Here is a 27,630-nt window from a genome sequence, read left to right as displayed (position 1 = left end):
GATGACCATACAGGCACTTAGGCCTTGGTCAGTTAAAGGGCCATCTTCCCACATATCACGGTATATATATATCACAGTCCCCCTGTTGTTCACCGATTTTGCTCGAGCGGGCCCAGTAACGCCTCCATCATGAGACTTGTTGTTACTGTGTTTGGCATATCGAGTATGTCACGGGTAGCTTGCCAGGCTCTGCCGTGCATGGTTCAAATATTAAATGTAATCAATTATTGTGAACAACTTTATAAAAATAAAATTAAAAATACTGTAGGACCTCAATATGTGGATTACGTTTTTATGCTAATAATTTTCTTAGGTAATTAATTTTAAGTAAAGGTAAAGGTAAAGGCCCTCCCGCTGATTGTCGATTTGCTCGAGCGGGCCCAGGAACGTCTCCATTGGAGACTTTGTTGTTACTGTGTTTGGCATATTGAATACTCTCGGTAGCTTGCCGGGCTCTCCAAGAGGGACTGAGGAATCGAACTCGGGTCGGCCATGTTGGCAGCTTGTAAGGCGAAAGCCCTACCGCTGTGCTATCGCTCCAGCCCCATTCAACATAGTAATATCCATTCACTAAACAAACTTAGCAGTTTACAAAGAAACAATCTTTAATCTGATAAGCAACTATAAAAAGCAGTGAGATAGTATCATAAAAATAATATTCAATGAAATCATTTGAGGAAAAGGGTACCAATGTAAAATTAAAATGTCCACCATTCAGGAAAAAATCTGTACTCAGAAGCTAAGATAATGTACAAAATAATCTTGTACAAGTAAGTGATTCAACTAGATATGGGGCCCAAGAACTCAATATAGTAATTACTTTTTAAATTATTCTAATATTATTGCTATATTTAAACTTGTAATCATATACTTTATATGTATTCTAGCCTCTGACTTAACAGTTTGCTTAGACAAATGTATTCACCCATGTCTGTTTGTGAATATAGAAAAGATTTCTTTTAGCTTGCAACAGACAGAAATATTTATCTCAGAGGACTGAACTCACCTTGCTGGTGAAATCGGCCATTTCTACATTCAGACTCCTTCACCAGACAACCGAACGGCAGCTGTCATTTGAGAAAATGAAGGTTTTCTCAAATATTCAAATTTAGTGGGGTGACACAAAAGCAGACTTCTGAGTAGATGGTTACTATTTTTTACTGTTTTTGGACCATTCCTGGTGGTAGTTTATGATAACAGTAATAAATTCTTCAGGAATGTCTTCTTACCTTTCAATCTTTTCTAATTTTCTTTCTTTTCTATTTAGAGATATTCAATCCTGTATTATCTATTATATGTGCCATAAATACGTATTTATGCACTGCACTTTTGTCTTTAGTAATTTTACTCATCCCTGGCTTCACATGTTTTTCTCCACAGAATAAGCAAATTAGTCCTCCACTCCACCTCTTTATTTTGTCTCCGGAAGAGATCCCTGTAGAATTTAATTCCTTTTCACTAGATAACTGATCTACTTCCCAAGCTTTAAAAAGGTTTGTATTGTGACATATATAAAAGATAAAATTGACATCTTCAGAGGCTGGAGCGATAGCACAGTGGGTACAGCATTTGCCTTGCACGTGACTGACCCGGGTTGGATTCCCAGCATCCCATATGGTCCCCTGGAGCACCACCAGGAGTAATTCCTGAGTGTAAAGCCAGGAATAACCCCTGAATATCACCAGATGTGATCCAAAAAGCAAAAAAAAAAAAAAATTGTCATCTTTGTTCTTATGTGTTCAGCGATGTTAACTACAGTGATGATGTCGTGCAACCAACTGCCTTCCATCGTCCTCTCCCCTTCCTTCTGCAGGGTAGAGACTGCTCTGTAAATAATGCACATGCTTTTCCCCCTTCTCTCCAGGAACCTGCAACCACAACTCTGTTCTGTTTCTAAGATTCCAGCTACTTATTAGAGTTCCTGTCTAAGCTGATTCAATATGTGTTTCTCTGTTTCTCACTGATTTGTTCACTTAGCAGCATGTCTTTAGTGTTCACCATGTGTCAGAATTTTCTGAGAAGCTCAGTAGTGCTCTGTTTTATGTCTATACAGCATTCTGCTACTTTCTCTTCTACCACTAGACACTTGTGTTGCTTCTTCTATGCTTGTGCTATTGTGATTAATGCTGTGTGCTTGGTTGTAATATCTCTTTTTTGACTCTTTTCAGTCTTTTGGGCATCTAACCTGAAGTCAAACAGCTGTACTATATGATAATCTTATTCTAATTTTTGTTTTTAGAATTTCATTTTAAATTACCACTATTATTATTATTATCATTATTTTGTATTTGGGAGATATGGGTCCTGGAAGGAAGTCAGACCAGAAGGGTCCGTATTTAGAGGAGATGCAGAAACACTGACAGATATGGTGTCAGAGTATGTAGCTGGTCTGGTATGTTTTCTACTGAATAAACCTTCCTTACGTGGGAGTCAACAGGATCAGTGCTTAATGGTGTGTCTGGACATCAAGTCGTGGGCATGTGTCAGGATGGAGGTGCCTGCAATTCTTGGTCATGCCGTGACCTGGAAGTACTGTGTCACCTGCTCCCAGGCTGCTGTCTTTCCCATCGGCTTTGTGAGGGTCCAGCTCTGACTCCAGGCTTTCTGTTTGTTCCCTTTTGACTTACTTGTGCTTTATTGACCTCTCCACCTATGAGCCCTTGGGGCTAATATTTTCCCCTCTCTCTTTGTTTATGAGCACTGAGGCTAGTAATGTGTATGGATTTGGTTTTATACATAATTAGGTGGTGGTGGCAGGAGTGGAAAGGGGGGTTGGACTACACCTGGTGGTGCTTAGGGCTTATTGCTGGCTCTGTGCTCAAGGATCACTCCAGGAAGTACTCTGGGGGACCATATGCGATGCTGGAGAACAAACTGGGGTCAGCTACACAGCCTTATCCTGGTTCTATCTCTCTGATCGTACAAATTTGGGTTTAAGATAAACTGCTCTTTAGTCATCGTATGACCGTTAACAAATGAACTTTTCTTGGGTCCATTTATTTAAAAATGCAAATTATTTCATAAGAGGTAAGTAAAAGGGATGCTGCTGTGTGTGTGTGTGTGTGTGTGTGTGTGTGTGTGTGTGTGTTTTATGATTAAAATCAGTTCTTTTATTGAGGGAGAGAAGTTACTCCAGTGTTCCCTGGTGGAGAGAAAGGGGGAAAGTGGGAAGTCAAGTTTGCTGGTGAGAACTGAAGGCTCTGCAAACATTGTCAGAATCCAGGCTTTTCTGGATCTTTCCATGCCTTGTGTCTACGGATGGCAAAGGGTTCTAGAGGCCAAATGAGAGGATTCTTTCAGCTGTCAACCAAGAGGCTTTAGGTCTTCTCTCAGCCAAGGCATCCAGTGAAAATACAATTTATTTTTCAGAATCCTCTGGGGAATTAAACAGTCTCTTTCGCATCGCATTACCAGGCTCCCTGCTCTTGATCCTCTTTTCCGTGCACTCTTTCTTCAAGCATTTTTCTCATCTCTCAATCAAGATCATTGCAATGACCAAACATTTCAGAGAGCCATGATTTTTGTGACATTCCTCAAGCAAGTGTATCAAGATGTTGCACTCTTCAGTTGTGCAAGTGCGGAGATAAGTCGGGATGCATCCTTAGGAGGAGGTGATGGACCCCAGCAGAACAACCCAGACGGCGGCCGGGCCAGGAGCCTGCAGCAGAGTCGGGGCAACTCGCCCAGCCCGGCCGAGACGAGGCTCAGGGCGCATGCGCGGGCGTGCCCAAGTACGGCGGCCGCGAGGGCCCGCGGCGGCTCCGCTGGAACATAGTTTTGAGAAAATTAAATGTGGGGAACGTTAGCCAATTAAAAATTATTATGATAATTCAGATGATATGCTTATAATAGTGTAAATACCATTTATGGTTTTAATGGATAGTTAGAATAGTTCCCTGGAAGCCACTGCCCAGTCCCCACCTCGTATGATACTTCTAGTCTGTCGCTTGGTTCCCCCCCTACATCCCTTGCCTGGTGATTGCAGTATAATACTTATAAACATGTATATGTATGTGCATATATGTATATGTATATGTATATGTATATGTATATGTATATGTATATGTATATTCCACGATTGTTAAGTAGATTGAGTAGATGATAGAACTTTGTAGACCAGCATTACTCAACAAGGGATCAAATAACTCCTAGGGGCCCCTCCAGGATGTTACAAGGGGAACACAGGTTAAAATCATATAAATGGGTGATTTTTGCCTCTAGTCTTGTGACAAGGTTAGAATACCAACTGATAGAACGGGGTGCCACAAGAAGAAACAAGGTCCAAAGGGAGTTGTAGTCAGTGAAAGGGTGAGAAACAATGATTTGGGCCACTGGTTTTGTTCACTCGTTCTGGAGATTACTAAGGTAGTTCAAGTGTCAGCTCTGGATATTAAAGTATTTTTCTCTTCCATCAAATTTTACTCATATTGAGATACTATATTTGTGTTTATATATATATATAAACATATGCATACATATGTTGCATTTTGATTATTAATGATTTGTGATTATTAATGGTTTTCTCTCTCCTTGGTGATTCTTCTTATTCTGAAGTTCATCCTAGTAGCATTCTGGCTAATTTAGATTCCATTTTTTTGGGGTCACACATGGCGATGCACAGGGGTTATTCCTGTCTCTGCACTAAGCAATCTTGGAAAATGTTCCCTGTGCATTGGAGAAGAATGTGTATTCTGCTTTTGAGGGGATGAAAAGCCCTGTGAATATCTACTAGCCCTTTCTCTTCCGTTTCTTCCTTTAGCACCAGTAGTTCCTTTTTTAGTTTTAGTCTCATTGATCTATCAAGAGGTGATAAGGCAGTGCTGAAGTTTCTGACTACTATTTTGTTGCTAAAAGTGTCCTCCTTGAAGTCTATTAGCAGTTGTTTTAAGCATTTTGCTGACCCCTCTTGGGCACGTGTAAATTTAGGAGTGTAATTTCTTCCTGATGTACATATTTCTTGATTATTGTGAAATTAAATAAATAAATAAATAAAATAAAACCAAGCTCCCGGAAGCGTGCGGCCGCATTTGTGGCTTTGCGACCTCTTACTCTCAAGTTCTTGCTCTCAGAGAACCCAGCAGGCTACTGAGAGTATCATTCTCGCATATATTACTGACTCGGAACACCTGTAAAGGTGATTAGAGGCTGCCCCAAAAGCATCCATTGCTCTCGGAGAGCCTGGCAAGCTACTGAGAGTATCCCGTATGGCAGAGCCTGGCAAGCCACCTGTGGTATACTCAATATGCCAAAAACAATAACAATGATGGTCCTCATTCCTCTGACCCTGAAAGAGCCCCCCATATGTCATCGGGCTACACTAGCATGTGACAGGGATGAATGGAGACGATACTGGGACCGCTCGAGCAAATTGATGAACAATGGGGTGATAGTGATTGTGAAATGGCCTTTATTGTCACTTCTTATCTTTTTCATCCTAAAATTTATGTTGTCAGATGCTAGTATGGCTACCCTGGCTTTTTTGAAGAAATTGGTTGCTTGAAATTTTGTTTTCCTTCCTTGACCTTGAGTCTATTTTTACTATGACTGTTTGTGTTTTGCTTATAGACAGCAGAATGATAGATTTATATTTTTAATCCATTTTTCAGCTCTGTGACTCTTTATTGGTGCACTTAAACCATTGACGATGAGAGAGAATATTTTCATTGGGTTTTGTGTCAACATTCTGTAGAAGGTTGTTGTATTTTGGGGTTTTATTTTGTGTTACACTAGCACCTTCAGTTTTTCATTTAAGGTTTAAATCTACAAAATTCCTGAGCTGTCATTAATTCATGAAGTAGTATATCATTCAAATCTGAATGAGAGTCTAGCTGGATACAGTATTCTGAGGAAATCATTTCATTGAGTTTTTTTTTTTAACTATATCCCAATATCTTTGGACCCGGAGGGTTTCGTCTGGTAAGTCTGCTGAAAATCTAAAAAGTTCTCCTTTGTATGTGATTTCTTCTTTGATCTTGCTGCTTTCAGTATTGTGTCTCTATCTTTGCTATTTGTCGTTCTCATTATGTTTCTTTGATTCGTTTTATTAGGGTCTTTTTTAGCTGGTACCCTTCGGGCTTCTTGGATCTGGATGCCTGCATTCTCCAGCTCTGGGAACTTCTCAGTAGTGATGTCATTAACAGTTACTACCACTATTGGTAGTAATTGGGCTTGCCTCCCTATTCTGGTACTCAGATGATTTTTATGTTATGCCTCTTGAACTCATTCCATATATCTCTTACTCACCATTGAGCTATTTTGAAGTCTTTTTTACCATATTCTGTTATTGCCTTTATGTTTTCTGGAGCACATCTTCAAGCTCACTGATTCTCTCTTCAACAGTTGCCATTCTACTGTTGAGGGCATCCCCTGAGTTTTTTATTTCATCTACCAAAATTTTTATTAGTGACTATTCTTTTTGTAGCTTTTTTTAAATTTATGCTCTCATTTCTTTCTGTATTATATTGACTGCCCCTTCCACCATTTCTTTCATATCCTCTCTATTTTATTGGGCTGGAGCGATAGCACAGCGGGTAGGGCGTCTGCCTTGCACGCAGCCAACATGGCCGACCCGAGTTCGATTCCTCTGCCCCTCTCAGAGAGCCCGGCAAGCTTCCGAGAGTATTCGATATGCCAGACACAGTAACAACAAAGTCTCCAATGGAGACGTTACTGGCCCGCTCGAGCAAATCGATGATCAACGGGAGGGCCTTTACCTCTCTATTTTATTGGATGTCCATTCCACTGTTTCTTTGAGCTCAATAACATCCTCTTAGCTTCACCTCAGAATTCTTTATCAGAGAGATTCTTAATGTGGGTATTCCCTGTTGAGGCTTCAGCTTGGTCAATAGTGTTCTCTTCTTCCCCCTTCAAGTATAGTATCTTCCTCTTTCAAGTATAGTACTTTGGTGCTCCTGTGCGAATTATGTGGGACCTCTAACACTGATCCAGGCAATATTTTCTTTTAAATTAGGTTTGTACAGATTCTTGTGTTCACAGTTATTTTGTTGAATTTTGATTGGAATAGAATGGCAGACTACTGGCTTTATGCAGCTGAGGTAGCCAGGCTTTAGTCATAAGAGTTCTGTAAAGGAAGCTGAGATATGGGTCCAGTGCGGCATGAAAGGGAAATTAATTGTCAGATGCATGATCTGCAGCAACCCAAGAGGTCATGCCCCCTCCCACAGGTATACCTGGAGGGAAGGGTCCCTGTGTTGGTGCAGATCCTGGTTTACAATTCAAGTCTCACTTCTAGAACACTTGTAAAACCGCAGGTGTCTGCTCTCACATAGTTGCTCATTTGGGCCATGACATGTTTTTTAAAACTATTTTTGACAAGAAACTCGTGTGGAAATTTGAGTCAGATTAGGAGCGTTGAACGGGTTCTGAGATACTGTTTTCATTAGCACAGTGCTGCTGCACATTCCTTCAGTGCAACCTGAATATTAAGATGGAGCTTTGTTGCTGAAATTCTGCTCGGAGCTCTACTTCTCACTGTTTTCCTACTCACTGCTGTACCTGAAAAATTTTTCTTCCTACACTCTGGGCTCCCGGTGTGTGCTTGTTTCTGCTGCTGCTTGTTAGCTGTGAGAATGCAGCGGTCTGTGCACAGGTGAGATGTCCAAGTAGGATCCAAGCTCCGCACACCTGTTTTCTCAGAGTATCAGGACTTGTTGTCCTTGTGATCCTTCTTTCCTCTGCATGCCCTTAGATTCTACCTTTCCCTGCCCCGGTAAGTGGGTAAGCGGTGAGTCCTAGAGTTTCTTCCCTCAAGTCAGTTTAGCAGTGTTCTCTTGTTTTTACCCTTTGGTATTGTGTCTTAGTCTACATCCCTGTGGCGCTGGTTAGGGCCTTTCTCCAGTTCGATGTCATGAAGAGAGAATATTCCTGGTAGGACTCTGTAGTGAAGGTGGCTGCCCTTAACAGAGTTTCGAAAAAGAAAGATTTCATTGGGGCTGCCCAGATTTCTTAAGAGTTCCCAGCAAAGGACACCACGAAGTGTTTGTAGTTGAGGGTGAACTGAACTTGCATTTGTATCTCTAACACTATTTCTATCTTGCATTACTAATATAATCCTTGCAATTTTAGTGTCCTATTCTACCTACCTTATATCTCTCTGATCCCTCATTACACAGGCGAGTAGTTTTATGCTCTTTCCTTCTGAAAGTAGCTTTTGGGAGAGATGGGGAGCTGCTGGTTACCCCAGATTTCTCATTGCTTGAATAAACTTTAAAACTTTGTAGATCATATAGATATTTTTTGTTTTGTTAAGGTTTCGAATGACTCTGTCTCCAGCATTTTTTTCACAGTAGAGGTAAGTAGAACTCCTATAGTCTCAATTTGAATCTTTTATTATACTTCAAACTTCAATGTCCATGTTCCCTGAGGTTTGCTGATTTGTAGAAGAAGTTACTAAGGTAAAGGTAAAGGTAAAGGCCCTCCCGTTGATCGTCGATTTGCTCGAGCGGGCCCAGTAACGTCCCCATTGGAGACTTTGTTGTTACTGTGTCTGGCATATCGAATACTCTCGGTAGCTTGCCGGGCTCTCCGAGAGGGGCGGAGGAATCGAACTCGGGTCGGCCATGTTGGCCACGTGTAAGGCGAACGCCCTACCCGCTGTGCTATCGCTCTTACTAGCTTTATTAATTAATGATTCTTCGGGCTCGCCACTATACCACCAATGCAGTGGTAGGGCATCTGTCTTGCATGTGGCCAGCACGGCCGAGTCCGGTTCGATTCCTCTGCCCCTCTCGGAGAGCCCGGCAAGCTACCGAGGGTATCTCGCCTGCATAGCAAAACCTGGAAAGCTACCCATGACATATTCAATATGCCAAACACAGTAACAACAAGTTTCACAATGGAGACTTTACTGGGCCTGCTCTAGCATATTGATGAACAATGGGAGGACAGTGATTCTTCAGGCCTCTGTTTTTCATCTCGCATCTATAAAAGTCAAAAGTAAAAACGTGAATTAAGTTTGTGCATATTCTGCTCTGCTTATCTGAAGTATTTTTAACCTTTTACTTTTGATTTTGTTTATACCTTTTTTTAAAATTAATTTTTATTAGTGAGACACCATGAGGTACAGTTGTAGACTTACAAATTTTTGTGCTTGGGTTTCAATTATACAATGATCAAGCGGCAGATAAACTGACCTGGGTGGGGGAGACCAGCTTAGCTTAGGGGACGAAAAGGAAGAGTCAGAGGCTCAGGGTTGCTTTGTCTCCCAAGGTCTGAGAGGACGCCTGGGGGGCTTGCAGGGAGAAATCCAAGTCCCAGGTTTGAGAAGCAGCAGATAAACTGACCTGGGTGGGAGAGAAGACCAGCTCAGCTGGGTGGGGGAGAAGACCAATTTAGCTTGGGGGATGAAAATGAAGAGCTGTTTACACCTTTTAAGAAGAAGCTTTCTTTAGTATATATTCATATATAAACCAAGAGGTACTTAGACTTACTCCTGACTTTGAACTCAAAAGTCTGCTTCTTTGGGATCCCAGAGAGATAGAACCTAGGTTGGTAGTGTCCTAGGTAAGTGCTTGATGTTCTACCTTTTTGGCTTCTACCATTTTAAACTTGCATCACACATGGTGTTTGACAAACGAGTACACAAATACGACACTCCTTTAAAGAATCTGATAAATTACAAGACCTATTTAGTTAAGTTTATGATTAAAGAGGGATATGCCACCGCCCTTTATAAAATTACCTTGGAGATTCTAGTAAAGGTGTTCAAATTGTTTCCTTATTTTGTAGGATTAAGTTGTAGAAAGATCCTTTGCATCTGAGTGGTTGGGGGAAGGGATTGCTTTATTTTGCCCTTGACATACTTTTATAAATGGATTTTGAGAATTGAAATTTCTCTTATAAGTCATTTATATCACTAAAATTATTTTCAACTTCAAAATTCTTTTTAATGTGAATGCAATAATTGGTGCTTCATACACACACACAAAAAGAATGTGGTTGACCTTCAACTAATTTCAAAATTGAAGCTGCAATTTAATCCTTACATACCATATTTCCTCTTTTATTTCTTGTGCATATCAAATCATTGTTACCATTTTCCATTAACATGATAGAATTATAATGAATTCATATACACACCAATGTTACCGATGAAATTAGTTGGTTAACAAACTTAATAAGCAATGAAAAATATAGGTTGAATCAAAAACCCAAGCAAAGGAAATAAGTGTCCTGCTAACCCAGTCATCACCAATTGAATTTAGCATACCAAAGAAGTGAGGCCACTAATGAGATCTTTTTTATTCAGTTCCAATCTTCAAGGGCACTGGCCACCATTTCTATGTCGTAGCAGCAGGGCTAATTGCAGCAGCCAAAGTCACTGCAGAGTTGATGAGGTACCAAACTGCAACTTCTGGTCCATTCTGCATTCCTCAAGCTAATAAACCCAGATAATGTGGAACTGGACTGTGCGGCTGTGCGACACATTATAAGATACTTCCTACCCATTTTCCACTATTACTACACCATGTCTGATGGGTAGGCAACAAATCATAGAGAAAAACATAAATATATGCCTCTCAGAGAGCCCGGCAAGCTACCAAGAGTATCCAGCCCACAGAAGCAGAGCCCTGCAAGCTCCCTGTGATGTATTTGATATGTCAAAAACAGTAACGACAACAGGTCTCATTTCCCTGACCCTCTAATCATTGAGAAAAGACAAGTAAGAAGAGGCTGCTAAAATCTCAGGGCTCGGAGGAACAGAGATGTTACTGGCACTTGCTTGAGTAATTCGATGATCAATGGGATGACAGTGATACAGTGATAGCACAGTTGATAGGGCGTTTGCCTTGCACGCGTCTGACCTGGGTTCGATTCCTCCGTCCATCTCGGAAAGCCCGGCAAGCTACTCAGAGTATCCCGCCCTCATGGCAGAGCCTGGCAATATCCCCATGGCATATCTGAAATGCCAAAAACAGTAACAACAAGTCTCACAATGGAGAAGTTATTGGTGCCCACTTGAGCAAATCGATGAACAATGGGAGGACAGTGCTACAGTGCAATTTAATATTTGATGGCGATATTAAATGTTAGATTGAAATGTACAGCAAAATAGCTGGCTACTTCTTTTCAACAAGACTGCTTTAAGGGTTTAAGATAACTTTTACCTTATATTTATGTCACATAAAGGAGTAGATTTGGACAGTCCAGGTGGAGGCTAGGGACCAACATGAAACCTGCATTCCTGAAGCTTTCAGAAAACATTGGGCTCTTTCTAGTTCTTAGAGATTTTGAAAATATGTTATTATTTAATTTTTTAACTTTTCTGTGAAGAATTTTAGCATATTGTAAATGTAATGAGTTTGAAACTTTGTGGTTAAATTGCAGGTTTATTTATTTTATTATCATATTGAAAATACTAAAACTTTTATATTCACAACTATTGTGTATTTGGTTTCTAAGATTAAATTGAAGTTTACTGATTATTCTTTTTTGAAAACCTAGGTCATCATGGTTTGAAATTTCATCAATAAATATTTTCTCTTTTGTTTCTGATAGCATTTTTATTTTTGATTGTATCTTCAGATTCTGGATAAATTTTCTGAGATACTTTTGTATTTTAATATGGTATGGAGTGATAGCACAGCGGTAAGGGGTTTGCCTTGCACGCAGCCAACATGGCCGACCCACGTTCGATTCCTCCGCCCCTCTCGGAGAGCCCGGCAAGCTACCAAGAGTATCTCACCCGCACGGCAGAGCCTGGCAAGCTACCCGTGACGTATTCGATATGCCAAACACAGTAACAACAAAGTCTCCAATGGAGACGTTACTGGGCCCGCTCGAGTAAATCGACGAACAACGGGAGGGCCTTTACCTTTTTTTACCTTATGGTATTTGGTGAAGATGATGTTCACTTAAACTTTTTGTAGACTTTGAATGTTTTATTATTATCAACCATTTTTTTGACCTGAGAATATTTACAGTGGATGTAATTTTCATTCCTTTAATGCTTACAAGGCAGAGTCTCCTGCCCCCATGCCTGGTTGTCCTCATTGGGGCCCCTTGGAGGTGGGAGGGTTGAGTTTCCCTCTATGCTCTGAGCCAAGCCCCGGCAGCTGAAGACCTCCGGGACCCAGCCACAGCCATGCTGAGACCACTCTCCACACACTAGGACAGGTGTCATTCATGAAGGAATCGGCAGAGAAACCCAGGTGTGCAGAACCTGGGGCTGAGATTTGCAAGGCTGCTCGGTTTGGGACTGGGCCTCCTCCACCCAGATCTCCCATCTTCAAGTAGCTAGACAGTTACACACACCAACTGCCGTGTAACCCCATCAACAGCCAAGATCCAGAGACTATAAAACCAAGCTCCCAGAAGAGAACAACACAGAACCTCCTGCTTCCGTGCCTGGCAGTCCTCACCGGGGCCCCTTGGAGGGGGGAGGAAGGTTGAGTTTCCCTCTCTGCCCTGAGCAGAGCCCCGGCAGCTGAAGACCTCCGGGACCCAGCCACAGCCATGCTGAGACCACTATCTACACACTAGGACTGGCCTCAAGCATGAAGGAACCGGCAGAGGAACCCAGGTGTGTGGGACCCGGGGCTGAGATCTCCAAGCCTGCTGGTTTGGGACTGGGCCTCCTCCATCTAGATCCCCCATCTTCTAGTAGCTAGACAGTTATACCCACCAACTGTCGTGCAAACCCATCAACAGCCAAGATCCAGAGTCTATAAAACCAAGCTCCCGGAAGTGCACGGCTGCATTTGCAACTGTGCAACCTCTTATTGTCTAGTTCTCACTCTCAGAGAACCCAACAGGCTACCGAGAGTCTCTTTCCTGCATGTATGCCTGACTGGGAACACCTGTAAAGGTGGTTAGAGTCTGCCCTAAAAGCCTCCATCGCTCTTGGAGAGCCTGGCAAGCTACCGAGAGTATCCCGCCCCAAGGGCGGAACCTGGAAAGCTACCTGTGGCATACTAGATATGCCAAAAACAGTAACAATGATGGTCCTCATTCCCCTGACCTTGAAAGAGCCCCCAATATGTCATCGGGCTACACTAGCACGTGACAGAGATGAATGGAGATGTTTCTGGTGCCCGCTCGAGCAAATCGATGAACAATGCGGTGATAGTGATAGTGATAGAATGCTTACAATAGTCCTAAAATATCATTCTATAGAAGAATAAAAATAACTTGCAAAATATAGAGAAATAAAAAGTATTGATAATGAAATTAAAAATTAAGCTGAAAAAGTTATGGAAACAATAAGAGAAGTGCAAGATACCCAAATATCATTTTTGGTCCATTATCTACTTTCAGCACACATCTCCTATTCCTACCGGTTCCTCAAGCCATCATTTTTTTTCTTTTTTCTTTTATTTATTAATTAAAAAAATTTTATTAGTGAAACACCATGAGGTATAGTTGTAGACTTACAAATTTTTGTGCTTGGGTTTCAATTATATAATGATCAAGTACCCCTCCCTCCACCAGTGCCCATTTTCCACCACCACAGATCCCAGTATCCCTCCCACCACCCATCCCTCCCATCCCACCCTGCCTCTATGGCAAGGCATTCCCCTTTGTTCTCTTTCTCCTTTTCGGTGCTGTGGTTTGGAAAAGAGGCATTGAGTGGCAATCATGTTTGGTCTACAGTCTACTTTCAGCATGCTTCTCCCATCCTGGGAGGGTACTCCCAACACCCTTTATTTGGTGCTCCTTTCACTCTCTGAGCTCCCTTTGCCCATAGCATGTGTGGCTGGCCTCTAAGCCATGGAGCAAAACTCCTGGTACTAATCTTGGTCACTCTTGGGTGTCAGTCTCCTATTTTGTTACTTTTTGTTCCCCAGATGAATGCAATCTTTCTATGTCTATCCCTCTCTTTCTCATTCATTTCACTTAACATGGTACTTTCCATGTAGTACCACTTGTATGTAAATTTTATGACTTCATCTTTCCTAACAGCTACATAGTACTCCATTGTGTAGATGTACCAAAGCTTCTTTAACCAGTCATCTGTTCTCGGGCACTCAGGTTTTTTCCAGATTCTGGCTATTGTAAAGAGTGCTGCAATGAGCAAACAAGTGCAGATGTCACTTTGACGATACTTTTTTGCCTTTCTGGGATATATTCCCAGGATTGGTATTGCTGGGTCAAATGGGAGCTCAATTTCTAATTTTTGGAGAATCGTCCATACTGTTTTCCAAAAGTCAAGCCATCATTTTCTTAGTGATCCCTTCTCTATTCCAGCTGTCTTCTCCCCTTTGCTCATGAGGCTGGCTTCCAGCTATGGAGCAATTTTCCCGTCCCGTGTATCTACTATTCTTAGGTGTCAACTTCATGTTATGTGGTTTTATACTCCACAAATGAGTGCAGTTCTTCTATGTCTGTCCCTCTCTTTCTGACTCATTTCACTTAGTTAGCATGATACTCTCCTTGTCTATCCACTTATTACAAATTTCATGACTTCATCGTTCCTAACAGCTGCATTGCAAGTCATAGTGCCTCAAAGTAGAGAGAGAGTATGGTTAATATTGTCTGCCACGGAGGCAGAGGGAGGGTAGGAAAGAAGGGGTATACTGGGGATATTGGTGGTGGGGAATGTGCACTGGTGGAGGGATGGGTGTTTAATCATTGTGTGATTGTAACCCAAACATAAAAGCTCGTAACTATCTCGCAATGATTCAATAAAATTTTAAAAAATCTAAATATGACAGTCAAATATTTTTTTCTCTGGAAGCATTGAGATTACAAAACAAACACTGTAGGAGCTTAATACATGGATTATGTTTTTTAATGTTAATAAAATTTTCCCTTAAGTAGTTATGTAACTAATTACATCTTGTTCCTTTGAATCTACATTTCAAACCATCTCTCTATCAATCAAGACAGAATGAATCTTCTAGCAATGTGGAGTTTCTGTCCACATAATTCATTATGATAAAAGAGTTTTATGTTCACATGATTGTATACAGAAAGATAATTCGACATAATAATCCTCATTCAGTATACAAATTTCAGAGTTTAAGAAGAAATAATCTTTAATCTGATAAAAAGCAACTATGAAAAAGCAGTGAGATAGTATCGTAAAAATGCTATACTGTAAGAATAATTCTGTACTCAGAAGCTAGAATAATGTACAAAATAATCTAGTAAAGTAAGGGATTCAACAAGATATGGGACCAAAAAATCAAAATAGAAATTACTTTTTAAATTATCCTATTAGTGTTGCTACATTTAAATTTGTATTCAGAGCTTCATATGTATTTTAGCCTCCAATTTAACAGTTTACTTAGAAAAATGTATTCACCCATGTCTGTTTGCGAATACAGAAAAGACTTCTTTTAGCTTATATCAGACAGAAATGTTTATCACCAAGGACTGAGCTCACCCTGCTGGCGAAATCGGTCATGTGCACACCCAGACTCCATCATCAGACAAACAAACAGCAGCTTTCATTTGAGAAAATGCAGCTGTTTTGTCAAATGTGGCTTTTTTTGAATGCAGCGGGTGGGGGTGGGATAGTGGTACAGAAGCAGCCCCTGGAATACAGACTTCTGAGTAGACAGATACTTTTTTTTTTACGCTGTTTCTGGACCATTCCTGGTGGTAGTTTGTAATAACAGACTTCATCAGGAAAGTCTTCTTACCTTTCAAGTCTTTTCTAATTTCTTTCTTGTTCTTCTAACCATTTGGAGATACTTGTTATCGTTGTATCTATTACATGTGCCATAAATATGTGTGTAGGCATTTTAATTTTGTCTTTAATAATTTTTATTTATTCCTGGCTTCTCTGGTTTACATGTTTTCCTACACAGAATCAGCCAGTTAGTCCTCCACTCTGCCTCTTATTTTGTCTCCAGAAGAGATCCCTGCAGAATTTCATTCCTTTCCACTTGATGACTGATCTACTTCCCAAGTTTTAAAAAGGTTTGTATTGTGACATATATGAAAGAGAAAGTTGGCATCTTTGTTCTTAGTGTGCAGCGATGTTAACTACAGTGATGATACTGTGCAACCTTCTGCCTTCCATCTTCCTCTCCCCTTCCCTCTGCAGGTGGAGACTGCTCTGTAAATAAGCACACGCTCCTCCCTCTTCTCACCAGGAACCTGCAACTCTTCATTCTGTCTTCAAGATTCCAACTCATTAGAGTACCTGTCTAGGCTGAATCAACATAGCATTTCTGTTTCTTGCTGGTTTATTCACTTGGTGGCATATGTTTAGGATTGACCATGTGTCAGAAGTTCCTGAAAAACACAGGCTTTTTTTTGGTCTTTTTAATTTTTATTAGTGAAACACCATGAGGTACAGTTGTAGACTTACACATTTTTGTGCTTGGATTTCAGTTATACAATGATCGAATACCCATCCTTCCACCAGTGCCCATTCTCCACCACAACTGATTCCAGTATCCCTCCCACTCCCCTTACCCCCCATCCCACCCTGCCTCTGTGGCAGGGCATTCCCTTTTGTTCTCTCTCTCCTTTTGGGTGCTGTGGTTTGCAAAAGAGGCATTGAGTGGCAATCATGTTCAGTCTATAGTCTACTCTCAGCATGCATCTTCCATCCTGGGAGGATCCTCCCAACACCCTTGATTTGGTGCTCCCTTCTCTATCTGAGCTGCCTTTTCCTCCAACACGTGTGACTGGCCTCCAAGCCATGGAGTAAACCTCCTGATACTTATCTCAGCTATTCCTGGGTGTTAGTCTCTTATTTTGTTACTTTATGTTCCCCAGATGAATGCAGTCTTTCTATGTCTGTCCCTCTCTTTCTGACTCATTTCGCTTAACATGATACTTTCCATGTAGTACCAATTGTATGTAAATTTCTTGACTTCATCTTTTCTAATAGCTACACAGTACTCCATTGTGTAGATGTACCAAAGTTTATTTAACCAGTCATCTGTTTTCGGGCACTCAGGTTTTTTCCAGATTCTAGCTATTGTAATCAGCGCTGCAATGAACAAACAAGTGCAGATGTCACTTTGACTGTACGTTTTTGCCTCTCTGGGATATATTCCCAGGAGTGGTATTGCTGGGTCAAATGGGAGCTCAATTTCTAATTTTTGGAGAATCGTCCGTACTGTTTTCGAAAAGAGTTGAACCAATTGGCATTCCCACCAGAAGTGAAGGAGGATCCCTTTCTCTCCACATCTGCGCCAACACCGGTTGCTTTTGTTCTTTTGGATGTGCGCCAGTCTCTGTGGTGTGAAATGATATCTCATTGTTATTTTGCTCTGCATCTCCCTGATGATTAATGGTGTAGAGCATTTTCTCGTGTGCCTTTTAGCCATTCGAATTTCTTCTTTGAGAAAGTTTCTGTTCATTTCGTCGCCCCATTTTTGATGGGGTTGGATGTTTTCTTCTTGTGGAAGAGTTAAAGGGGTCAGTGCTTAATGATGTGCCCAGAGGAGGGAGGTGTCTGCACGTCTCTGGCCATGCCATGACCTGGGGTTACTGTGTCACCTGCTCCGGGATGCTGTCCTTCCTGCTTTCTCAAGGTCCAGCTCTGTCTCCAGGCTTTTTGTTCCCATTTGACTTGCTTGTGCTTTATTGACTTCTCCACCCAGGAGCCCTTGGGACTAATATTTTCCCCTCTCTCTTTGTTTATGAGCACTGAGACTAGTCATGTGTATGGATTTGGCTTTTTACATAATGAGGTGTTGGTGGTAGGAGTGGGGAGCGGGGGTTGGGTCACACCTGGTGGTGCTTAGGGCTAATTGCTGGCTCTGTGCTCAGGGATCACTCCAGGCAGTGCTCAGGGGGACCATATGTGGAGCTGGAGATCAAACTGTGTTCAGCTACACAGCTTTACTCTTGTTATCTCTCTCTGAACTTACAAAATTGGGTTTAAGATAAACTGCTCCTTTGTAATTGTAATAGCAAATGAACTTTCCCTGTGTCTGTTTCCGTAAAAATGAAAACTAAGTATTTATTAAGAGGTAAGTAAATTGGTTATTGCTGGAGCATAGTTTTGAGAAAATTAAAAGTGGGGAACACTAGTGAAATTTTAAAAAATGTGACATTTTAGGTGATATGCTTATAATAGTTTTAATACCAGCTATGGTTTTGACATACAGTTAGAACAGTTCCCTGGCCAACAATTGCCATGTCCCCACCTCCAGAACCATGTTATACTTTTAGTCCATCCCTTCACTATGCCACCACAACCCTTGCTAGGTAATTGCAGTATTATGCATAGAAGCATACATATTTTAATAACTTTTTGTATCTTGAAATGCTGTAAACTTGTGCCTGTTTCTTATTTTCACAAAGAGTTTGAAATCAGGTTGAATATGGAAGCTATTTTTTGAAAGTAATTTATTCATATGATGCTTACTTGTATAGCCTTTATGTCTATTACATAGAGTAGGTAGGGATTGAAGGAGATTTTGTTACTGGGTTTAGGTTTGTAACATTCTTTAACTGTTATGGAATTGGAGAGTTACAGTTAAACCAGAGCCCTTAGGTAAGATTTTCAGTTGTAACTGTAGTCTGACAGTGTATGAGATGAGTTTCTAGTTCTCATCTGACAGGGTAGGAGATAAGTTTCTGTTGTTCTCGGTGAGTCTGTCTTGAGATTTCTCAATTGTGTTAATATTTCAAAGAACTGCCTTCTGTGTCAGCTGAATCATGTCTTTGTTTCTTATTTCCTTCATCTACTTTTGATATGGTAGTTCTTCATGGCTTACTTTCTTACTTTTGCTGGGTTCTCCTCAGAAATTCTCCAGAGTCACTCCTGTAGTACTCAGGGCCTCTGGATGGTGCTGGGCACCATGTGGTTGTTAAGGATTAAGCCCAGGCCGTGCCCATACAAGTCATGCCTTCCATCTTGTGTAGCTCACGCCCAGCCCTTTCTCTAGCTTTTAAGGGTAGAAACTTTGGGGATGTATTTGAAGACTTGCCCTTTGGGCTCAGAGAGTCCACAAGTTCCTGGTGGTACTTATTGACTACTCCTGCCTCAGTCTGTGTGTGTTGCTGCTGGCATTTCTGGGGGGCATATGTGGTGCTGGGGGTCAAACTAGGGTTGGACATGTGCAAGGCCAGTCTCTTAACCCCTGTGATATATCTCTACACCTCACTAGAAGTGCATTAATAAGGTTTTTTTTTTTTCCTGGAGAGACTGCATTAATCACACTAATTTGTTTCACATGTTTATGCAACTAAAAATCCTGATTTGAATTTTGTATTCCACATGCCTATGCTTCTTTGGAAGTTTACTGTTTAACTTACAAGTATATTGATGCTTTTCCAACATCTGTCTTTTCCTAATTTCTACTTTAAGCCAGGTTTTTCAGAGGATAAATTTTTGAAATCTTTTCAATCTTGTTACATTTTATCAGCATTCATTATGAGCTTTGGAGAACAAAATCAGTTTTTTTTTTGTCCCATCTGAAAGTACTCTGGGTGTACTGCAATCCATATGATCAGGCATCATTCCTGGTGGAGGTCAGAGCAGCCATACTGTGTATCGGGGATCTAAGCCAAGTCAGCTATCTACAAGGTAAGAACACTTTTGCTGTTCTATCAATCCAGCCCTTGAAATCAGTATTTATATTGGACTGTTGCTGGGTTTTATGTTCCAAACTAGGCTTCTGCAGCGATCACACATTCAGGACATACCACAATCATTAAGAATGCCAGGATGATCAGCTTTAGGGGAAGGATTAACTCCCTCCACTTATTTAATTGCTTAATGTGCTTAATGAGACAGGAACACTGTATGTAGTAGATGATTCCACAAAAACCTGAGGCCGGGAAAGCAGATCTGCCCGGGAATGAGGCAACCAGGGCGCTCTGCTCTGATGAACTGGACTCGGGGTTTGCGGCTCCAGGCAGATTTCCTTAGAGCCCTGCAGAAGCAGCTCCAGAGCCTACAAACAGTCCGGGGAGTTCCCAGGGAGTGAGGGACCCTCTTGGGCCTCACCCCTGTACATCATCAGCAAGATTGGACCAGGAGAGCCAGGGTGGAAGTTTGGCCCCGAGAGAAGGGGCCGGGACCATCTCAATGTAGGCCACTGCTCTCCTTTAGAGGCCAGACAGAGTGCAGGGGTTCAGGGGCAAGGGGTCGCGCCAGGGGTCCCAGGACTTTGTAAGGGGCCAGATGCAGGCAAGCAGCGAGGATGCTGCCCGCAGCGCCCCCGGCGGCCATCAGTGGTACAGCGGGGGCGGCGCCCAGCGGTACCTCTGACATCACACTGCTGCTTTGTTACATGGAATGTGCATCCACCTATATAACCTTGGACCTCAGCGCAGGGGCCTCAGAGACTTTCTGCGCTCTTTGCCTTCAACCATTGAGAAATGCTTGACGCTTGCGTGCCTAAACTTAAGAACTGGAGGCGTTGGATCCGGCCCTTAGTGCTGATCCTCTATCTGCTGGCCGTGGTCGTGACCATCCCCCTGGGTGTGTGGCACCTGCGGAAGCTGGAAGTCAGTATCCACACCAAGGTGTGGTTTATCCCCGGGATCTTTGTGCTGTTCACCATCCCCGTGACCTTCTGGGAGATTCTGCAGCACTTGGTGCACTACACGAGGCCCGAACTCCAGAAACCCATCATTAGGATCCTCTGCATGGTGCCCGTGTACAGCATAGACAGCTGGGTGGCTCTTAAGTATCCGTCCATCGCCATCTACGTGGACACCATGCGGGAGTGTTACGAAGCGTATGTCCTCTACAACTTTATGAACTTCCTATTCAACTACTTGAAGAGCCAGTACCCCAACCTGGAAGCTATGATAGAAGGCAAAGAGAAGACGCAGCCCCCCATACCCTTCTGCTGCTGCCCGCCCTGCCCCGTGGGAGAGGTGTTGCTGTACCGGTGCAAGCTGGGAGTGCTGCAGTACATCGTGATCAGATTGATCACCACCTACGCTGCCGTGATCTGTGAGATATTCGAGGTGTACAGTGAAGGAATCTTCAACTTGAACAGAGCCTGGATGTACTTGGTCATCATCAACAACGTGTCCCAGTCCTTTGCCGTGTATAGCCTCCTGCTATTTTGTAAAGCCCTGAAAGAGGAGCTGAGGCCCATCCAGGCAATGGGAAAGTTCCTTTGTGTGAAGCTTGTCGTTTTTGTCACATTCTGGCAAGCAGTGTTGATTGCTTTGCTGGTGCAATTTGGTGTAATTTCCAAGAACTCCACCTGGGAGTGGCAGACAGAAGAGACAGTGGCCACGGGGCTGCAGGACTTCATCATCTGCATAGAAATGTTCATTGCCGCCATAGTGCACCACTACACCTTCTCTTATACCCCTTATATGGGAGAAGAAGAACGAGGAACATGTTGCTCTTTGTTCCTAGAAATATGGGATGTCTCTGACATCAAAAGTGACATTTCTAAGCAGGCGAAGAACATTAGCAAAACGTTAAGGGGGAATCCAAAAAGTAAAAGTGTTCCAATGGATGAAGATGAGCAATTCAACCTGTTGTCTTCATCACCAGACACTTCAGTCACTTCTTCCACATCACTGCCACACATTGATAGTCACCAAGAGCTTGAAGAAGTCCTGGTAGAATAGAATGTGCCTAGTACAGTTACATATACGTAAGTCATGTAAAATGACACAGAAGAACACATGGAAGAAGCTGAGACTTCAGAATCCATAAGCCATCAAATCCATAATCCAGTGCTGTACTTAATCCTTTTTATTTCTCTGTATTCCTCTTTCTTCCCTTCTTCATTTCCTCCTACCATACTCCCCTCTCCCTTTCTCCTTTTTCTTTTATTCTTTTTCCTCCGTCCCATCCTAGAGCAATGCAGAGGACCATCGCTTGGACAGCCAATCTATGGAGAAGACATCAGACATAAGGACGTTCGGTCCAGGTACAAGTTCCAGTTCTGCACAGACTCATTAGGCTCACCTTGACCTGCCTCCAGTGAGGCTCCCACAATCCCACAGGCAGAGAGGGAGTGTCCCAGTGTCTGCCCACAGGAACTGGGGAGGGGGGTGTTTTTTTCTTTCTTTTCCTCCTTCCTTCCTTCTCCCTCCCTCCCTCCCTCCCTCACCTCCTTGCCTCCTTCCCTCCTTCCTTCCCTCCCTTCCTCTCTCCCTTCCTCCCTCCCTCCGTCCCTCCCTCCCCTCCTCCTATCCTTCCTTTGTTCCTTCCTTCTTCCCTCCCTCCCTCCCTCCTTCCCTCCTTCCCTCCTTCCCTCCCTCCTTCCCTCCCTTCCTCCCTCCCTCCCTCCTTCCCTCCTTCCCTCCCTTCCTCCATTCCTCCCTCCCTCTGTCCCCTCCTCCTATCCTTTGTTCCTTCCTTCTTCCCTCCCTCCCTCCCTCTCTCCCCTCCTTCCCTCCTTCCCTCCCTCCTTCCCTCCCTTCCTCCCTCCCTCCCTACGTCCCCTCCTCCTATCCTTCCTTTGTTCCTTCCTTCCCTCCCTCCTTCCCTCCTTCCCTGCATCCTTCCCTCCCTTCCTCCCACTCTCCCCTCCTTCCCTCCTTCCCTCCCTCCTGCCCTCCCTCCTTCCCTCCCTTCTTCCCTTCCTCCCTCCCTCCCTCACTTCCTTCCTTCTTTCCTCCCTCCCTCCCTCCCTCCCCTCCTATCCTTCCTTTGTTCCTTCCTTCCCTCCCTCCTTCCCTTCTTCCCTCCCTCCTTCCCTTCCGCCCTTCCTCCCTTCCTTCCTTCCTTCCTTCCTCCCTCCCTCCCTCCCTACCTCCCTCCCTCCCTCCCCTCCTTCTATCCTTCCTTTGTTCCTTCCTTCCCTCCCGCCTACCTCCCCCCTCCCTCCCTCCCTCCCTCCCTCCCTTCCTTCCTTCCTTCCTTCCTTTTTTCCTTCCTTCCTCCCTCTCTCCCTCCCCCCTTGCTCCCTCCCTCCCCTCCCTCTTATCCTTCCTTTGTTCCTTCCTTCCCTCCTTCCTTCCTCCCTCTGTCCCTCCCCCTCCCTCCCTCCCTCCCTCCTTCCCTCCTTCCTTCCTTTCATCTTTCCTTCCTTCCTTCCTCCCTCTCTCCCTCCCCCTTCCTCCTTCCCTTCCTTCCCTCCTTCTATCCTTCCTTTGTCCCTTCCCTTCCTCCCTCCCTCCTTCCTTCCACCCTTCCTTTCTTCCTCCCCTCTTTCCCTTTTCCTTCCTTTCTTCCTTCCTTCTTTCCTTCCTTCCTTCCTTCCTTCTTTCCTTCCTGCCTTCCTTCCCTCCTCCCTCCCTCCCTCCCTCCCTCCTTCCATCCTTCCTTCCTTCCTTCCTTCCTTCCTTCCTTCCTTCCTTCCTCCTTTCCCGCTTTTCATCCTTCCTTTCTTTCTTCCCTTTCTCCTTCACTCCTTTCCCTCCTTCCCTCCCTTCCCTCCCTCCTCTCCCTCCCTCCCTCCTCCCACTCTTCCTTCCTGCCTTCCTGCCTTCCTTTTTCCTCCCTTCCTTTTTTCCTCCCCTCCCTCCCTCCCCTCTCCCTTCCCTCCCTCCCCTCTCCCCTCCCTCCCTCCCTCCCTTGCTTCCTTCCTTCCTTCCTTCCCTCCCTCCCTCCCTCCCTGTCTTCCTGTCTTCCTTCCTTTTTCCTTCCTTCCTTTTTCCTCCCTCCCTCCCTCCCTCCCTCCCTCCCTCACTCCTTTCCTTCATTCCTTCCTTCATTCCTTCCTTCCTTCCTTCCCTCCCTCCTCTTCCTCCTTCCTTCCTTCCTTCCTTCCCTCCTTCCCTTTTCCTTCCTTCTCCTTCATACCATCTTTCTTTTCTATTTCTTTCTCTTTTGTTTTGTTCCTTTATTTTTTCTTATTCCTCTGTCCCTTTCTCTCCTTCCCTCTTTTCCTAGTCCTTCCTTCAGCTTTCTCTTTTTCTTCCTTCCCCTCTTTTTTCTTTCTCCCTTTTCTTTTCTCTCTCTATACCTTCCTTCCTCTTTTATTAACTCTTCCTTCTTTCTCTTTCATTTCTTTCTTTACTTAGTTCCTTCATTCCTTCATTCCATCCTCGTTTCTTTTTCTTCCTTTTATTTTTCTTCCTTTCTTTCTTCACTCCTTTATTCCCTCCTTCCTCACTTCCTCCCCATTTCTTTTTCTTTCTTTTGTCTTTCTTTTATTCTATTTTATTTCTTCCTTTATTTCTCTACCTTCCTTTTTCTTCCATTCTTTATTCCCTCCTATCATACTCCCCTCTCCATTTACCCCCTTTTATTAATACGTTCGTTCTTTTTTCTTCCTTCCATCCTATTTCTTTCTCTCCCTCCCTTCCTTCAGTCCTGGAATCCTCCAATTTTCTTCTTCTTTCCTTCCTTCTGGCTTTTCCTTCCTTCCTTCCTTCCTTCCTTCCTTCCTTCCTTCCTTCCTTCCTTCCTTCCTTCCTCTTTCTCCTCTTCCTTCCATTCTTTCCTTTCTTACATTTCATAATTGCTTCTTTTGGTTTTTCTTTCCCTTATTTCTAACTTTCTTTCTTTCATTTCTTTCTTTCATTCTTCCTTATTCCCTTCTCTCCTTCAATTCTGTCTTCTTTCAGCCTTTCCTCCCTCCATTCTTTTCCTTCATTCTTTTTCACCAATTCTTTCTATCCTTTCTTTATCTTCTTTTCTCGGGGCTTACTCCACAGTCCCCGCTTAGGGAACACTCCTATTGGTGATTAGGGGACCACATCAATTGCCAGGGATCCAATCTGTGTTGGCTGTGTAGAAAACAAATGCCCTACTGTAATAATAGTACAGCAGGTGGGAAATTTTCCCTGAACAAGACCAACCTGGCTTAGATCTGCAGTATCCTGTATGGTGCCCCGAGAACTGCCAAGAGTAATTAGAGTGCCAGGAGTAACCCATGAGAATTGCCAGGTGTGACCCAAAGAGCTAAAGAATGGCAAATGCCATACCTGCTGTACTCTCGTTAGCAAGAAAGCGGTGGTGGGTTTGGGAGAATTGTATGAAATATTTGCACCTAAAACTCAGAAGATTGAAAGTTAGTTTCTTGTACAGAAAAAAATGGTTCCAGGTCCTTCCCTAGATGTCCAGGCCTCACCTTTACTTGTGAATGATAACCATGTCCTGTCCATGACACTTTCTGGACCCCTGGACGACTTCCCTGTCCTGTCCCAAGCTGTCTACTTGCCCCCCACGAACAATGCCTGGGTCCTGTCCCTGTGTTGCTCTCTATCTCATCTAAACTTTCCTCTGTCTCCAGCACAGCTGCCCAGGCAGATTAGATCCTATGTTCTGTACCATCCAAAGGGCCTCACGGCTCAATCCCAGCAGTTCCTGTCATGCAGACCTTGCTTTCCTACTCTCTGGCCGTGTTCATGTGTGTGTGGGTGAGAGTCCTGTGCTCAGTGCCTTGTCACTACAGGGCACCTTGAGCCCTTCCTGGGTCTGAGCCCCATGTCTAGGAAAGAACTGATCCACGGAGAGAGGAGAGAGTCCAGAGAATGTGTGCTCAGAGACAGAGGGCGGGGGGGCTTCCTTTTATCTACTGCCGAGTCCCACCCCGAGCCATCCTATTCTACGTTCTGATTGCCTGGTCCATAGGCAGAGATTGAAAGTGACCTAGCAGTCTACACCTCAGCTTCTGCTGAAGCATTCCCCTAAATTATTAATTTATCCCCTAGAGCATTAACTCCTAATGTCAGGAGTGATTACCCTAAATTTATTTTAGGGATTGGGCCAAAGGCCCATCTTCTGAAATGACTTCCTGTTGACATGTGGGTGCTGGTCTTTCTTTGGACCCCTAGAATACAACTCCTGTTCCCTAACTGGAGCTGTGGTGAAGCTGTGGTTAGTTTCTATGATGGTGGTCGACTGATCATTGGGGTTTCAAGACTCTAGTGTGACAGACATGGTTAGACATGTGGCAACTAAAGCCCATTTCAGTAAAACCAAAGAACATTAGAGCAAATATTCTCATATGAAGAAATAGAAAGTATAAAGTACTCCCTTGCCCCTATAGAAAGACATAGAACTATTTCCAAGAGACGAAAACAATTATTAACCTTGAAAATATATATCTATTTTGTAGATGCTGTGCTTCAAACTTCTTGTCCCTGTGGTTTGCAGTGTTGTAATCTAGAGCAACTATTTCTGGGACCTAGGACTTGGTGGGTAGTCCTGTAACCAGTGCTTGTTATTATTATGGACAGGGTCTCTGCAGAAGTTTCTCCTATTTGGACATTAACTTTTCCAGTGCCCGTCCTGATGGCAGAAATGACATATCCCTTTTGAGTTTCTGTTGAAGTCCTCACATGCAAAACCACTCTTGGGCTCTATTTCTTCCTGTGCCCTCTTGTTCTCTGTTGCAATAGATTGCCAAAGCCCCTTTCAATAGTTCTCCAAGGACAACCTCCAGACCCACACCTATCTTCTGAAACTTTCTCCGTGTATCTGGGGCAGCCTGCATAAACATTTTTTCCATAAGATTAATTCACCTTGCATAGGATCAGGATTTAGGTAGTGTATTTTCTAATTGCCTCCCTGACACTCTAAAAATATTGTGGGTGTTTTCTCTGGTTCCTGCTCAATAATGATCAACAAAGCATAATTAAGGGGTCAGTCTCTGCTTCTTGTTATTTTCTCTACTCTGTAACTCACAGTGTCTAGGCACCAAGCAGCAGTTGGCTGGTTGTAATTCCATCCTGAGTCTACATGAGAGACTGCCACTGCCCTGTGGAACATATATTATTTATCAAAGGATTCTGAATTCTCCAGAAATGATTATATGACTCAGATAAGTACATAATCAAGTTATGTACTTTTGTACAGTACTCTTTTGTTTGTTTTTAAGTTTTGATATAAGATGAGTATTATAACTTTCCATGCCATTTCACACACTTGCAGAAAGCCCTGGAACTTCATTATGTACTTCTCAGGGTCATTCGAGAATCTCCCTAGATCTGGCTTTATCTGGCCTATAACTTTCAAGGAGAAAGGCACATGGATCCTGGATATTTCCTGCATCCCTGGGGAGCCTCCTGAAGTGGGCACAAAGCCATAAATCCTAAGTCTCCTGCTTTCCCGATGGTCAACAGATCCATTTGTGGGTATGGATAAGGGAGAAACAACTCTGGGGCTATGAGCACTGCAGGAAGAGGGCTCTTAGGGGTTGTCCATTGTTCTAGTCTCATGGCATTTGGCAAGAAAAGAGGGTTCCAATTTACAATTCCAACAAAGTCCAGGTTTTTCTCATAAAGCATAAAGCAGGTGAACATAAGGTGAACAATGTGCTTATCCATATTTTTACAAAACTAATAGAGTTCCCAGACAGCACTATGGTTTATACTTCCTTGTGCTGGCCATACTTGACCTCCCAAATTGTTTGTGGCCAGACTTGGTACAGAAGTGGCTGAGTCCTTCCTTATGGAGACACTTCAAATCAAACTTTCCCCAGTTGTTCATAGGACATCCCGATCATGTGTCATCTGGAACCATTTGGTGGTTTCTCCATCTGAAAACATACAAGTAGAAGAAATATTTCGGTGGCTGCTGTGTCACCATCCAGTGAACTACACAAGCCTGAGAATATAGCCTTCCTGAGTTCCTCAAGTCAGTCTAGGAGACATTTTCTTGTACTGCCTTAAGTCTCTTTGCTCACTTTTCAGTGCTCTCTGGTTTCATATTGGCTAGGCCTGGAACTCACAGCTTGCATTAGAAGCTTTTTCCTTATATCAAAGGTAAGCTGTCTGATAACTGTACATACACAGGAGCAAATTATCCAAATGACAATACCTTCCTTCCCTCACCAGACTCAGCATCCTTAATGTCTGATGGTGAGTACCCATGAATGAGGCGTG

The 27,630-nt window shown here is 43.2% G+C and overlaps 1 protein-coding gene and 1 pseudogene across 1 annotated transcript; one reads left to right on the top strand and one right to left on the bottom strand.

Annotated features, from left to right (window-relative positions):
* Positions 1 to 3,358: 3,358 nt before the first annotated feature.
* Positions 3,359 to 3,599, bottom strand: LOC130031280 (COX assembly mitochondrial protein 2 homolog; annotated as a pseudogene).
* A 16,657-nt stretch (positions 3,600 to 20,256) lies between these two features.
* LOC130031204 (transmembrane protein 184C-like) lies at positions 20,257 to 21,474 on the top strand. Its single transcript, XM_056122472.1, has one exon. It carries the CDS (start codon positions 20,257 to 20,259, stop codon positions 21,472 to 21,474), a length of 1,218 nt encoding a protein of 405 aa, XP_055978447.1.
* Positions 21,475 to 27,630: the final 6,156 nt, after the last annotated feature.

The sequence above is a fragment of the Sorex fumeus genome, unplaced genomic scaffold (assembly GCF_029834395.1).
Source record: "Sorex fumeus unplaced genomic scaffold, SorFum_2.1 ptg000046l, whole genome shotgun sequence".
Lineage (NCBI taxonomy): Eukaryota > Metazoa > Chordata > Mammalia > Eulipotyphla > Soricidae > Sorex > Sorex fumeus.
Note: the sequence above shows the minus strand (reverse complement) of the source record. Positions and strands in the feature narration are given on the sequence as shown.

What these genes read in the sequence shown, in the direction of transcription:
- LOC130031204 (XM_056122472.1), top strand. Translation starts at nt 20,257, where the DNA reads ATGCTTGACGCTTGCGTGCCTAAACTTAAGAACTGGAGGCGTTGGATC.